The 16,739-nt window shown below is 35.9% G+C and overlaps 1 protein-coding gene across 2 annotated transcripts in view; it reads left to right on the top strand.

Moving 5' to 3' along the window:
- LOC136980449 (mannose-P-dolichol utilization defect 1 protein homolog) overlaps positions 1-14,185 on the top strand; it is a 63,447-nt gene extending 49,262 nt beyond the window's left edge. For both annotated transcript variants that reach the window (XM_067276555.1, XM_067276556.1), the window contains 2 exons: positions 9,923-10,127; positions 13,326-14,185. In XM_067276555.1, coding sequence (XP_067132656.1) covers positions 9,923-10,127; positions 13,326-13,565 — 445 coding nt within the window. In that variant the 3' untranslated portion in view covers positions 13,566-14,185. The remainder of the gene's footprint in view (positions 1-9,922; positions 10,128-13,325) is intronic.
- Positions 14,186-16,739: the final 2,554 nt, after the last annotated feature.

Raw genomic sequence — 16,739 nt, 5'->3', positions numbered from 1 at the left:
AGTGTGGAAGAAGTTATGGCTGAAGGTATCCAAGAATTCTCATCGAGAATAGCATATCGCTGTATTGTTAGGTTGACAAAATTGTCAACTTAATCGATACAGCAGATGTAGATGAGCAGGATATTGGGGAGTTACTTCAGGTTTCTGGTAAGAGCCTTACCAATGACAACCTTCAGGAACTGGCAGAACAAGGAATTCGTGTAGAAATGGAAAATAGAGATTCTGATGACGAAGAACTCAAAAAATTTCTTTACAGTTTTCCTTAGTAAAAGTTTGGTAACGATAATCAATATCGTTGATCAAATTGTAGCGAATGATCCAGATTTTGATAGGAGTGCCAAAGCAAAACGAGGCATTTTGGATTCGATCTCCTTCTACCGACATTTGCTTAAGGAAAGAAAAAGCGACAAATGAAACTTTGCGACTTCATTGCAAAAAAAAAAAAAACAAGAATTTCAGAAGAGCCACGACCTTCGTCACAAAAAATTAACTTTACATTTCTGTGTGCATATGTTTATGTGTTATTTAACATATATTATTATGCAAAAATTTATATAAAAATAACTTAAAATTATAGTAAAATTTGCTTATTTTTTGGTCACATGTTCTCCTATCCCTATTTACTCTGTTAAAATGGTCTCGTTTAATGCTGTTTTGCTTAACTCTTTGTTGTCTGGGAACACATCCCTCCCATTAAGCAGGGTCTTAGGGTGCGACTGTGCAGACACAAGCAAGTGAATTTTCCGAGCAAGCGAGAATATGTCGCGAGAGGAGGCAAGACGCGATAAATATCAAAAACTGTCAGATATGCGTAAGAACCAGAAATTCGTTCTCGCCAGCATTATTTCTTGCTTCTCGCTTGTGCATAGTTTTCCTTCGCGAAAACTAAACTGCTTGCAACCTCTTGTTCGCTGTAAATTCGCGTCTGCATAGTCATACCCTTACTGTATATTTTTCTATTATCATCATATATGATTTCAACATTAGTAAACAGAATTCTTTTATTGAACTTTAATTTTGTAGAATGTTACTATGAATGTATTAATGGTAAATTATGTTACTATTACATGCAACTCTTAAATATCAAATTCAATTTGGCAACCATTAGGAATACTGGTACTCTGAAAATAATTTTTCCCAAACTAACAGGTGTCAATGATTTTTGCTTATACATAAATGAAGTCAATATTTAAAATTTTCTACATTATTTCTTTATAACACTTAATATAATAATTCTGTTGCAGCAATAATTTTGAATTTTTAAAATTTAATTTTTATGTAGTACCTACATTTGTATAAAATTCAAAAAGAGTAAATTGTAGGACATTCAACCTAATATAAATGCAATTGCATTTAACAAACTTTTCATCAATTTGTTATTTTAAAGTACACATTTCAGTTTTATGTTTTTAGTTGTTGAAAAAATTTTTCTCTTCGTGATCAGATTCATTTTATTGTCAGGCATACAAAAGAATAAAAATTTAAGCAGTATCTTGTTAAAATCAGAGTTGTGTCAATAGACTTCAACTTTCAGTTTCAAAAAAATCGCAAATAAATTGAAATTTAAAAATCATTAATTAATAAAATTTTCTATGAAGTACTGTATTTGCCATTTTTGTTTGGTGTTGTTACTGAATCTGGGAAATCATTTAGCATTTATAATTGATTTGAATTTATATTTTTATTTTTTCTAATACATGCATTATAAAATAAGGATTTTTTAATATTCATTGAGTTCAGTAATTATTACTGAAAAATTTATCATTTGTTGTGTACTGCAAAATTTAGTATACATTTTAAGTTGTTATTAATAGTTCTGTTCTTCACAAACTGGACTGTTTGACAAACTTGAACATGCCACCAAACCTAAATTCCATTCAGTAACAAAATTAAACACATTTAGAAACATTTTTGATCCTCTTTTGAGACCTTATCAGGTTTAAACACTGGATGGAATTTAGGTTTGGTAGTGTGTTTTAAATTGTATTAATTTTAACACTAATTAATAAAATCTCTACTATACTAAACTTAAAGCCTTCTCCAAATTAGGATTTTGACATTTGAAATGTTCCTGTAGCATTTCATTTTTGATACTTAACATTTTTAATTGATATTTTACATCTCTGTTTATTCGAATATACTTTACAACTTCAAAAAACTTTAATCTAAACATAGATTTCAACCAAAAACTTTTATAATCTCCATATCTTAGCAGAATAATTCTTACTTAACCTAATAGTAAAATATCAGCTGATTCAATAATAGATTTAAGTTATTTTCTCTTATCAAGTCCTTAAGATTTTGTTTTATTAGATGGAAATTGAACTCCTGTTCTTCTGGAATGTTGAAGTAGGATTTAGATTCCATGAAAGCATACATATATTTTTTGATTTTTCTAAAGTTTTCAAATGTTACTTTTACTAACAAAATCCTGCTCTTTTCTAAGAAAAATAAAAATTACAAAAATCACTGAAAATCAAAGAAATAGTTACGAAAATTGTAAATTGTGTGATTTTTTTTGTGTCTAGATGTCCTGGTTTTAGTTATCACATTGTAGAATCGCAAATTAAAGTAATAAACATTGGGCAGAAATGTTATTTGGTGTGAGTAAAAAAGTATGGACTATTATAAAGCCCATCATATCTACACATGAAATACCGTATTTACTCGTATATAAAACGAGATTTTTATTCATTTATCACAGCTTCAAATTCCTAGGTCCTTTACATGCAAGCAAAAGATTCTGTGCGTTTTTGCAAATAATTTTTGTGAACCGTGTATTCACATTTTTTACTGGATGCTCATCCTTTTGTATCTAAAACCAAAAGTATTTTATCTGGGTCGTTTGAATCATTCTTGTATATTGTCAAGAGTAAAGATGAAAAGCAATAGGAAAAAGAGAAGCTTTTGAATTGAATTCCAGATTGAAATTCCAAAATCACACAGGAGCTCAATATAAGTTTTAATCCATTCCCACGTGAAAACAGATGATTATTCGGAAATCAGAATTCGAAGAAATTCATAAGTGTAATCGACATAGAGTGGATTCAACTGTTAAGAATTGGAAAACATGGTTCCCGATTGTCCAGCTTTACATGAACAAATTATGTTGTCGATTTTACAAGATTTTTCCTTAAAGTTTAAAATGCCAGTAATTTTTGCAGGATAATATGTGCATTTACATTCATTTGATATTTTACTTGTGATTAAACGAAATAAAATTAGAATTCTATTAATAAATCTAATTTTCTTTATTTTGATCTTTAAAGTCACACCTCATCCTTTATACAAGTAAATACAGTATATGAAATATATTATAATGAAAAAGTATTAAAAAATTTGATAATTCAAATTTTGTGGGTCCTTGACACTAGGAGCCCAGGGCTTAAACCCTATTAATCTCTATGTAGATCCACCCCTGTACACAATACATGTATGCTGACTGGATATTGCAAGCTTTCGATACAATCTGGCCATGTTAAATGCTTAGAATGACATCATGTGCGCACTTGTTTGCTGCAGCAAACCTCCACACAAGCAAGCAATCGAGTGCCCACAAGCATGGCACTGATTTAAAACAGCAAGCCGCTAGCTGCCAATGTAAAAGCAAACACAAATGATAAAAGAGTTTTACATGTTAAAATAAATTATTATTGGCATATTTGTTCTCATATAAAAAGTATATTGACAGTCAAAACTTTCTCTTAAGCATGCGGCATATGCCAAGCAAGCCCAGAGAATTTGCCCCTGTATAGCACAGGTGCCAATTAGATATGCTCCAAGGAGCATACTTGTGTTAGTATTAGTAAGAGCTAATAATGTTACAACATAACACTATAATGTTGATGGTGTCATGATAATATTAGTATTTGGTTGTTGTCAGTCAGGTTAAATTTATTAGGCAGACATCAGTGTAATGTCATTTATTTATTGTAATTTAATGTTTTTTTTGTCTTTTCAAAAGGGCAAAGTGATATCCAAACATGTCACTCAAAATTGTTGAATGGAAAAATATAGTGCACTAGTTGTTCTGTACCACTGACATTGAGTGACATGCAGCTCATGCTAAATGAGCTACATTTTGTCTACTATTGGTATATTCCACTTGAATCACATTCTTCATTCAAGCATTTGATGATGACTAAACCCACTATTAATAAGATATCTAACATTTTTATTAATTTTAATAAGAATTTTAAAAGTCATATCAGAAAAAAAGGTTTGTTTTTTCTTGTTATTGTATATAATAATGATCAAATTATGCTACAAAATCAGTCCCTCACTGTAACAATAACATTTTTAAAAAATTTCATTACAATTTATGATTTATTCTGATATTATCATTTAGCACATAATCTACATAAAAATTTCCAACTTTTTTGGTTTAATATTAGCTTGCATTGTAGCATTTTAAATTTAAGTTGAAGTTTTAAAAATTAAAATGTTAGAAATTTCAAATTTTTGTATAAAATTTTATAATTTGATATAAAATTTTTTAAAGATGAAATTATAACTGGAACCTCTGTTAAATAGTCTTATGATTTATATAAAATTTCAAACTTTTAACTTCATTGGAAAACTTTGCAAATGCTCTGTTAAACTAAAATTTTGTAAACATTTGTGTTTTATCAATTTTTTTCAAACTTTCAGTCATTAATTATAACTGTCAATCAGTTTGGTCTTCTGCAGCTTACAGTCTCCTTTAAAAAGTTATTATTGAACTTAATAAAACTTACCTTCTATTAAATAAACTTTCCAATTTGCCTTTCACCAACTCTGGAGAAGTTGTCAAATCTAGACTAGGACCCCTTCATATTGAATATTTCAAGTGGATTTTGTTGTTATAAATTTTTTTAATGTTTTAGTACCACTTTGTAAATTAGGATTAAGAATTCCTAGAAACATAAGAGTAGAAATGAAACATTCTCTGCTCTCAATTATAGACTTAATGGCTCTAGATCGTTATATTTTAGAGGATCTCATCCTGTTGAACATCTTTTTTATTGCAGTTTTCAGCAATTTAAGCATCACTGTAAATTCCAACTCACATCAATCAAACGTACTGGATGAATGTACTTCTTCTAATATAGCCTTAATCCTTCCAGTTAATTTCTTTCACGTTTGTTCTAACGTAATTTGAATCGGAAGGCATTCAATGTATACGTTCTAATTCTACACGTTCATTCATTATATTCCTGAAGATGGCCCAGGGTGGGCCGAAAACGTTAGAACAAACGTGAAAGAAATTAACTGGAAGGATTAAGGCTATATTAGAAGAAGAATCACTGTAAATTTTTAGTTCACACAGCTTAATGCATCTGGTTTTACTTCTCTTTTTCTACATTTTATAGTTCTATTACATAATCCACTTTTAGTTTAATTTAGATATTTTAAACTGTTTTAGTTTCCTGTTTTTAATACTTATATTTGTACTTTTTCACATTTACTTCCTTTTTTGTTAGTGTTTTATTACTTGTTACATGTTTTTACCCTACTGTATCCTGTTACAAGTCTTTTATCATGGGGATTATCTTATTATGTTTGAGGGTAGTAATATATAGTCCAAGTAGACTTACTGCATTCACAAATAAACAAACCATTTAATATCATGTGACATTTTTTATATTTAATATTATCCTGCTCATGATAGAAAACCCATAAACTGTTATATATAATGTTTTCAATATACATACTGTACATAAAAGTAATACTACATACTGTTTTTTAATTTAATAAATTACATACATATTCTATGTATTTCCTTATAAAAGTATGACTGTTGAAAACAACTTGGGTCTAGAAAATTTTTGAGGTTTAAAATAATTAGTAAGTCACCTAGGCAAGTAGGGAGAATAAAAGAAAATTAATCTTCTCAGATTAGACTAGTGAATTTGATAAATAATAAATCTCATCTCCAACAATACTATTTATATGTAATATCATGAATACCTTTGTTCTGTTAAAGTTGTTCTAATTACATAAATATAATAGTGATTTTTAGGAGGAGAAACGGTGTTTATAATCGATATGCTTTGTATCTATTTAGTTTAAAATATATTTGTTAGATTCTAATTTGAGCCAGCTTTCTGTTCTTTTTTAATAGTTACTTAAACTCCCAAAAGTAGAATTTTAAAGTTCGATTTTGCGAAAATTCCTTAGTTTTTATGAGGCTCCCTTGCCCAATATTTTCACAAATTGTGCCACATTGAAATGTTTCTCTCGAAATCTGTTTTATGTTATACTTTTATTACTAGCGAGGTTGAGGCCGAAGTTTTAAACGCGAAAACGTGTACGTCGGACGTTCAGCGCCGCTTTCCTGTAAGCCTAGAAGTTTGACAATGGCGTTTGGAACGTCGGTGGAATCATGCTAAACGTTCCAAACGCCATTGTCAAACTTCTAGGCTTACAGGAAAGCTTACAGGAAAGCGGCGCTGAACGTCCGACGTACACGTTTTCGCGTTTAAAACTTTGGCCTCAACCTCGCTACTAATACTAATTTAAGATAAATTTTGAATGTTTTTTCTTCTACTAATAGGAGCCTAATTCTCAGGATGTTCAGGTCTAGTCGAACTTTGTTTTTATAGATAGTTAAATTTTACTAAAATTGTTAATTATATAATTTAACTTCAGTAATAACATTTATAATAGTTAATACATTATGAAAGAAGTTGGCATATTCCGCAAAAATCTTAACAGGTGTAACATCTTATTCGTTTAATCGAAATAAAATGTTTCTATACGTAAAAAGTATTTATATTTTTTAATTAATTATAATACATATTTGTAAGAAAATTTGTTTAAATTAAATAAATATGTAAAGCTATTATTTTATTTTTTCTTAAAAAAACGGATTTCTTGTTTGTCCATTGTCAGCACACTGCCATATTGGAAACCTTTGCGTAACGTCTGTCTTCCTCGCTAATTCACTCACACATTTTCTATATATTTTCTCCCATTTGGAGAAGAAAATTGGACTTTTTTTAGTATGAAAACTCTATATATAATTAGCATACTTGGTTGATTTTATAACTATAAATCGTAGAAAATGTGGGAGGTTAGGATATTTTAGGAATTGAGACTTTTTATGTCAGTGATGTTAAAGTAAAATAAAAATTTTAAACCGATTTTCTGTCGATATATTCCTTACTATCTTCGAATATACAGTATACAGTACAGTAAATACTGTATTACTGTATACTGTACAGTAATACAGTTATACATATAATAATATACTCATAGAAAAGATTATTGCAGAAGAAAAAAAAAGTCACTCCTCTGCACAAATATTTGCATTTTTATCTCAATTGCACGATAAATACAGATTGTTAATAACATTATCTACAGTTTTAATTCATAATATTTCTCAGAAATTCGACGGAAAAATAATTATCCCAGATTTTATTGTGTTTATATAAATATTCCTGCGTAATATGTAATACTCTTAACTATTGTTATTTAACGATGGAGCGGAAATAACAGAGTAAACCTGTGGGACCACCTTCGATTTATTTTTTAAAATATTTGAATTTTGATTAATTAATAACATTTTACAAAAATAAATTTATAAGTATATACTACGATTGTTTACAATATTTCATAACAAATGCCTTCTGTTTACCAGTCTAAATTGTATGACTGATAAGGTAGAAGTTTGTGAAAGTGAATGAAAGAAAATAAAATGTATCAAATATAATCATTAGTTAATATTTGTAACATAAAGTATGGAGTTTTGTGGTATTTAAACTGTAGTTATTTGGTCGCTAGCGTTAAATAACAATAATGTACGGGCGTAAAGTTATTAATAATAAATGATCAAATGTAAAATATAATTCAGTTATATTTTTTCAGTAGCTTTCGTTTGTTTGTATTGTGTGTAGTCGTTAAACACTAAATAGGATATTTCTCAGCCTAGTTACTCAAGCTGAACTATCGAGGTTTATAGCAACGTTTGTCGAAATTAAACAAGAAATGGAGTGTTTATATTTTAACACCTGAATTATACGATAGTTAAACTTGTTTTCCTCAAAATCTACCAATATTTATTCGGTTTTTCATGTGTTTTAGATGGAATTATAATTTTTTAAAAATATAATGAAAACATAAAAGTTTGTTTTATTTATATAATTGTAGTAGTAATTTTTTTAATTAAAATATAAATGAATTAAAGTTTTTATTGTAAATTTTTCAAAAAAGTCTGAAGATTCTTTTCATTTTTTTTTTTTTTAAGTATTAAAAAGTGATTCATTACAATTTAAATTGTGAAATTTTTCATCTTTCAAACGTCCTTAAAAATAAATAAAATATGAACAATTTAATTGGATTAAATTTAAAATCTTTTTAATTAAATGTAATTAATTTATGCGTGTAAATAGAAACGAATGATTTTCAAGTGCTAAAATTGGCAATTAAAGAAAAATAATTTATTGGAACGTACGAATTGAAAAGTGTCAGTTATTTTAATTAAAATTTGCTAGTTGATCTATTTATTACAGAAAGTAATGAAAAATATTTCTCATAGATGGCGGTACAGTTAGTAGTTGCTGCTGGTGTCGAGTAATGTAGCGTTCGGAATTTTTATCTTAATTTATGGAGAGAAAAAACTTTGTTTTGCAATTGGCAGTGTTGTATATTCTGGCGTTTGAAAAATGATTGCAGTTCGTAATGGGGAAATTTTTAAAGCGTGATGGAGAGAAATTTTTAGCTGATAGCGAAGAGTTTGTTTTCAGTCGGGCCATCCACAGGTCCCTTTAATCTCCATTTGTGTTTCCTTCAAACCAGAGCATCCCGAGCGGAAAAACCACAAAAGTTTCGGCGAAAGGAAGGGGGTAAGTCACGTGAGGCGGTCCAATTGTTTCGCTCCGGTCTCCCCTAGCGGTCAACACAAAAGGACGACGACGAGCGAAAGAAGGGGGGCAAAAGGGTCCCTGCCGAGTTTCTATTCACCCCGACCAACATAAGCGTTCCCCGGGCCGTCCGCAATTAGCTACCATTAATTTTTCATCCGGCGGGTCGGTGGAGGGGGAGCGAAACGAGCGATGGAAGAAGAAGAAGAAAGTAGAAGTAGGAGAAGAGTGCGCGGAGGGGGCGCAATTAAATTCCAAGACCGACTAATTCCTTCCCCCTCATCCATTCGCTTCCCCCTTCGCCGCCCGAAGGGGTTTCGACGGGGTTTAATGGGCGACGGTTTAATGAGCCGGCCACTGACAGATGACGTGAGGCCTTTACAAGAAGGAGAAACCGGACTGAAGGTTGCTGCTGCATTTTTTATTTATTTATTTTTATTGTTATTCCCTCTGGTCCTCCCCTTTACCCCTCCGCGCTTTTTCATTGTGAGAGCGACCATACCAAAAGGGTTGGGAAAGAATTCCTTCGGTAATATAGTAATTAGTGTCAATGTCTAATTACCGATGAAACATGGCGTGTTTTGTGCGCGGGAAATGGCGCGAGAGCAAAATGTCGGACGAATCGGCTGATGAGGCGGAAAGGCGGCTCTTACTTCAAAAACAAAAGATTTAGATAAATTGTTGGTCTGCGCCGAACGACCCCCGTTGCGGGTCAGAGGGCCCGACGTGCGCCTCTACCGTAATTAAACTGCATAATTACATTTCTTTTTTTTATTTTGGTCACGCAGTCCCGATTCGAATCGCGCGTAATTGTACCATTCTTAATAACGTCGTCAGGCGCCAGATGGCGTTGCCGATCCTCCGTCTTTCGCACAGTTTTTAATGTGTTGCAGTGGTTAAAACCTTAACTGTGAAAGTTATTTTAAAAAAATGAAATGACGTAATAGAATTCGAAATCAAGATGACAGATATCCACGTGCTTGCCTCTTTATCACTTTTTTCTAGCATGCCATTGAATTTTCCAATTTTTTAAAGATATAATCTTAATATATATATATATATATATTTTTTTTTTTCAGTGCATGGGGGGAGAGTTTCTTCCTGCTTATTGAAACGGCCTTCATCGCATATCTGATCCTCTTCTACAACGGTTATAGGAATGCCAGTCATATGTTCGTGGCCCTGTACAGTTTTATCCTGTATCTACTATTTGGCGGTGCCACTTCGAAGGATCTCTTGTGGAAAATGCAAGCCTTCAATGTGCCCATAATCGTAGTTGGTAAAGTAAGTGTCTGGAAGAAATTTTTTTCTTTCGTCTCGCAAAAATTTGGCGAGACGCCCACGTCGGTGTTGTAATGTGTAACAGATGAGTTCGTATACCGATAATAGGTCGAATGGGTCCCTTGGGTTTCATACACCACCTATGCCCCAAGTTATTATCTGGGCTCCTGGTTCACCTTTTGCCATCCATCAAAGAAACTAAACCTGCTATTACTACCGATTGTAACTTTTTAAAACAAAGACCAGTAATTTCGCCAAGGGACAGTGAGTTAATAGAGGTCTGCCAATGTACCGCCCTTCCTCGTGCCCGTATCTATCGAGGAGGAGTCGGCATCCCTCCGCTTGGGAACTTGTCTGGGATTTTTTCCCTTCTTTCTCGACCCAAGAAAGACGTAAATTACTTGTTCCTATCGGGTTAATTATTTAAAAATGGAAGAACCGCGTTGAGTGACTCATTACAAGAAAGCTATCAGCCTGGTGCTATCCTGTTTCTTTTCTGGACCACACCCTGGACGACTATCGCACGTGGGCTTTACTACACCTGTAGAACTTCGGGTCAATCATTTTTTCCCACCTCGGTCGGGGGGTATAGTGATTACATTGCCGTTCCCGGGGGTCCTCGGCCCCTCCCCCACCGCCATGTCTGGGGGCGTAGTTAGTATCGGGGTGTTTTTTAACGTATACAGCTTTCTTTTTTGCTCTGATGTTTAAATTAATAGCTGCCAATATCGGTTTGCTTTCGGTTTCTGTATCCTCCTCTTCATTTATTTTAGAGGTGACGATGACGTAAATGAGAAAAAAGTCGGCGGTAGTATTCCCGCTCCGACGTTTTGGGAAGGCGAAAGATGACCCTGACAATTACAGGTGGGTCCAGGTGTTGAATCTTCAAGTGATCCACGGGACTAGCGTGTGATGATGGATGAGATGGGTCAAAAACCACGTGGCCATTTTCCACGCCGACGAATTGGAAAGATTTTTTTCCGACTGTGGAAGAGGACCCGACGTCGAAATTACGAACCCCTCTTGCTCGATTCGTATATATTTGTCCGGTAGAATGCGCTAAACCGGCAGTACCGATTTGGGAGCGTCCGGGCTACAATTTTCTAAATTACAATGTGACCCGGTAAACACGGTGATTTTCCTACCTCCGGTTGGGGAAGAAATTAATTCACGAGAGTCCAGGAAGGTGGAACGCGCGTGCACTATTCTGTCCCTCCCCTGCAGTTCCCTTTCATACCGTCCCGCTCGTTTCTCGACTAGTGGGGAAGGTTCGACATTCCCATACAAGAATCCCAGTAGGGGATACCTTCGCATCCGAAGTTTCAGCGGGCCCCATTTGTCAAACCTCCAACGGAAATGTCGGACGTCACCGATTGGGTTCCTAATATTTTTTATTTATTTATTTTTTATTAATGTTTCGACTGTTTTTCGCTTGTCCTGTCTCGTCCGAGACAAATAGCGGTGGCGTGACGCGTTATAAAATCACAATCCAAACAGAAAATGCTATTTCGTAACCTCTCCACTTCTGTTATTTTGTTCGAATTAGAATAGAGAGAGATTGTTTGCTTGATCGATTCGCAAATTATTCCATTTGTTTGGTTACGACGGAAACGCGCTGCTTCTCGCTGTTTAAGTCTACGCGATCCACGTGACGCGACATTGTCATGATAATCCAGCGTCACGTGACCGAGCCCCGGGGTCTGTACCTGGCGCGACAATAGCGACACGAAACGGCGTGATTTTGCCGCTCACCTCCAGCCAATAAGGGCCGTTGGGGAAGGGAATAATCACGATAATACTCAGATGTAGGTGTAGGACGCGTGAAACTGGAATAAGGGATAATTGGGTGCGTGGAGGTGGATTTTTCTGTTGTTATTATTATTATTATTATCATCACCACCGTCGTCGTCGTCGTCGCTCTTTTTTTTAATTTGGAGCGCTTTCTGTGATGTTTCCCAATTTCCTTTTCATATGTTAATCTTAGAACGTTATTGTTTCGTTTGTTGGCCTTCTTATTGTCCCCACTCATCTCGAGAACCCTTCGCGTATCGGGTTTCGCCGCGGGCCTATTGCTATGCCAGATGACGGCGCAGGGCGCGTAATTAAACGATGATGTTACACGAGGAGCCGAAGTAGAGAGAGAGAGAGAAAGGATATGCGCCCAGCGCCTTTTCTTCTCTTATTATGTAGACCCTAATAGAGCCTCCTATAGCAATTGCAAATCCAGATTTACCGAACCGAAAGGCTTTAGATCCTGCACATTGTCATCTTAGGCCTTCTTGTTAACGGAACTCCGTGCAATTTAGCCGAACTTTCTTCTGTGTTTGTTTCTCCCCTCGACGTTTCTTGCTCTAGGATTTGGCCTGTCAGCACCCGACCGTTGGAAAACAATCAACGGAAGCCCGGGGCTAGAGGGCGTACCGTGATTTAGGGTTATCGGCGAGTGGCTTAATGACGCTCTAATTATTATAATCCAATGGTCGGGGTCGCGACCTCGGCACCTCTACGTCCCTCGAGTTTTGACCAGAACGTGACGTTTTTAAACTCGAGACGGTAGCATCCCCATTTATCGTTCGACTTTTTACTGCCGTTTTTGCCTATACCATTCGACAATCGCTAATTTTCTTTACCGTCTGTTCGTTCGGGTGCTTTTTTTAAAAAAATAACTTCCCCTCCAGACGGGGCATTTAGACTGCTGTATCTAAATGGATTCATTGTGGGAGTTTTTTCTTATTGGTCTCGCCCTCCGTCACGTGGGCAAGGAAATTTGTTGGGCTGATGAAAACCCTAATGAACTGACCACCCACTGACCTCCTGTCAGGAGCACGCTTTGGCGGGTGTGGTAGTGCGAAGACGTAACCGTCGGCGGGCTAATTTGTCCGCATCCGACGTCATCGTCAGCTGCGTCGGCCGCGGTGACAAATACTGCAACTTTAAACAAGCCGTCCTTCCGACGGCCACATCAAAGGTTGCTACCCCCCTACGGCACCGGGTAAGATGGCCGCTGACGTCATCAGGTAATAGCATAAGTGGGTGGGACGTAATTAAGAGTCTATTCCGTAATACGTCATGTGTGAGACGTTGCCTCTTTTGTTGAAGAATAACGAGATCTTAAGTCGGGACCGCTGACTCACATCTGATCCGACGGAAGAAGATTCTCTTGTCTTTTTCTAAAGAAAAATCTCTGTTTTTTCTCACTAGATGGTGCAAGCTGTACAGAATTACAAGAACGGGCACACGGGCCAATTGTCGGCTGGAACGGTTTTCCTCCTCTTCGTGGGTTCCTGCGCCAGAATCTTTACTTCGGTGCAAGAGACCGGCGATGATTTAATCATCGTGACATACGTCGTGGCCACTTTGGCCAATTTCGTCATCGCAGTTCAGATGATCTACTATTGGAAGGTCACTAATCGCCTGGTGGACCAAGCTAAAACTCAATGACGTCGATGCCGTTAGGAGGCGCGCAATGTATCATACGACATGTTTTTGTTAATAAAACGTTATCGTTACATTTAATTATGTTTTAATATTTTAAAATGAGTCTTAAATTCTTAAAGTGCCGCAAGATGCTCCTTTAATGATTTCCAGATAAATTCTGTCGTTTCTTTCCGGATGACAGTGGCACCACCAGACATTCTGCACGCCTACCGTTTGTCACAATGTCGAAACGGGAGAAAGGGGTCCAGATACAGAAGACGAGATTACATCTGTGGCCCTGCATTGTCGTCGTGTCCCTCGCCTAATCAGCCAGCCAGAACTTTTTTTCCCTCCTCCTCCTCCTCCTCCTTTGGACTGTCTCTCATCACTCCCTGCACTATCCCTCGACTTTGCCAATTACCTTTTTCCTCCCCTCGCACGTGGAAGATTCGATCCTCTGCCACAATTGTCCCGTTTTGTCACCGTCATTAGTGAATTGGACGTCGGTTTCGACCTCTTACATCGGTCATTTTTTTTGTTTTGTTGAATGATTAAAACTGTCGAGGTGCATCTTGTACATGAAGATTTGTTGACGAAATCGGAATGGACTTGTAATTTGATAATAAAGATGGTTTATATTTTTATTCCCTTTGAGTCAAGAGTCGATTAATCGCACTATTTAACATATCAAAGTAAGCTATTGTATTTGTAGTGTGTGTTAAAACTGCGTTACATCGAGGAAACAATTAAACAGATCGAATACACCCGTTACAATTTGTTTATATTTTTAATTTCCCTATAATCCCCGATTAAGTTTACGATTTCTTATACAAACATGGAAAACTACGGTATATATCAGAAGCACAAACGAATTACGTTATAACGAGGGGAACCCTTTTGCAATTTTTTTTATCACCCCGAATGTCATTGAATTACTCGTGCAAAATTGCACGCCTTTATAAGGAATTGTTTAAGTACCGAAAACGTTAAAACGAATTTCGTTCTAACCTATGAGTTGTTATATAAAAATCTAATGACATGTCTGTAATTTGATAATAAAGATGGTATATTTTATCCGTGAAGTGTCGAGTGTTTTAAGTGCTCCATCCCACGTATTAAAGTGGGAATTCTGTCATAACGGGGGTGCTAAGATGGAGGGAGATGTGTTACTGGTATCGATTTGGTGTTAGGATCTGGGTAATCTGTTCTGGTTTGCGGGAGCGGGAGGAGACAGCCAGGGAATTAATAAACCTGCAGACTTAATATCCCGAGACCAGATATTCCCCACTTGTGGTTGTCGTTAATGACCGAACGAGGAAGCTAATGGCTCGCTCCCTATCGGCACCAAACGAGACCGTGGGGTAAGAATGAAACGCGGAAATCTTTTTTTTTCCTCCCATCCCTCCCTTCCTCCTCCTTTTTTTAAGGATGAACTAGTAAAGTAAGTACATAATTACAATACAGTTGGTAAAGATAATGGGGTAGAAAGACGAAATTTGATATATCGATCGCTCAAACGCTAAACGACTCAATCGTTTAATGCATCAGGAACTGCACAATTTCCTTATCTTCCCTATTTACCGATTTCTGTACCCCCGAAAAAAGAGAAAAAATTATAATAATAATAATAATGAAAAAAATGGAGTCGTCCCGTGTGGCTCGGTAGAAAAAAAAAGATGGTGGAATGCGTTAGAGGGACGTAATTTATGTGGCTTCTTTCTAGTTTAATTATTATATTGTTCTAGTAAAATATGGGAGCGAATACGTTTTACGTGATGCTAAACGTGGCAGGAAATGACTCACGCGAAATTTCGTGAAGTTGCGTGTGGACAGTAATAGAAAGATAAATACACTGATGCGAGTTTATCTACTTTTTCATTGTCCCATAGATGTTTGTCGTTCATTGTGTTCCTCGGATAACGTGTTTCCTGTTTCGGGCACCAGGTGGCAAGATCTGGCAGGGACAGCGACCTCGGAATGGGTGTCGTACGGTCGTGACGTGATACCTAAAGGTGGAAAGGTTAAAGGTTACTTACGATCGGCAGTAGCCGGGTCGAGGTGTCGTAATGTCGTGATCTATCCATTTAAAGAGCGAATATACTTAAGCTCGTGCTTCACGTTTCTGTATATATCACTCTATTTGGTAATTTTCTCACAAAATTTTACTATGCCAAATATCTCGGTTCCCACGAGAATCTTCTATGATATATTTTTAGTAAATGAATCAATTTTGCCCATCTTGGTGGTCTGTTCGTTGCAGAGGGAAGGAAGAGACGAAAAAAAATCGGTTCCGTGCTTTTTTTTATGGTGGCAGTTGTTTAAAATTTGCCAAGATAGTTAACTCGACTCGGCAAATTTGACTGGAGGGTAATAAAAAGGTGGAATAAACCAACCCAAAGGGCCACAAATATTCTGGACTAAAAACTTGAACGTTGATGTTAGTTGTTTAGAACCCCCTGCAGTTCTTATCCCGCTGTTTAAGGGAAGTAATTCACGCTCTGGTCCAACTTAGACACTTTTAATGTCTTCTATTAGCTATGTGGAATTTATTAGTCGAAGGCCGCATACTTTAGTTTGACCTGTCGAGAGCCAATCGAAAGTCACCCTCGCTTCTCGAAGGTAACAAAAAAATCGAGTTATTCCTCTTACGAAAGGCAAAATTAACGAGACACATCCTGTTAATTTCGTATTGTAGCAGTTTGCAACACGTAGGACATTCAGAGCAATTGGTTAAAAAAATAAACGACAAAGATCAAATCTTTGCCGCGTTACTAAAAACTTTGATACTAATGTTGAAAACATTGAAGAAAAGTTACGCGGGACGATAGAACCATTCGACTAGATTTTGCGTGTAGTTATTGCTGGCATCGCGCGACATTACCCACTTCCGATCACGGATGGAGATAAGAGAAGGTAGCGAAATGAAGATGCAGGGTGTGGATGTGACGAGGAGGCGGTACTTTGGCGGGCTACACACCAGATATAATTTTCTGCGGTATAATTATACCGATATCTGCAACGTTCGTCGACACCTACCCTTGACATTCGGTAATCAGTTGGTGACCCGCAATCTCTACTTTTACCAGTCACTTACCGCTGCTCGACGTATCTTATATAAGAATGCATTCCTCGTGTCGAATGAGAAAATAAATATTTTCTCGTTCTCACAACTTCTTCACGTAATGATATAATATGCAC

This window comes from Centruroides vittatus, unplaced genomic scaffold (genome assembly GCF_030686945.1).
Source record: "Centruroides vittatus isolate TY-2023 unplaced genomic scaffold, ASM3068694v2 contig_7, whole genome shotgun sequence".
In the NCBI taxonomy this organism is placed as follows: Eukaryota; Metazoa; Arthropoda; class Arachnida; order Scorpiones; family Buthidae; genus Centruroides; species Centruroides vittatus.
This window is presented reverse-complemented; position numbering and strand designations above follow the sequence as displayed.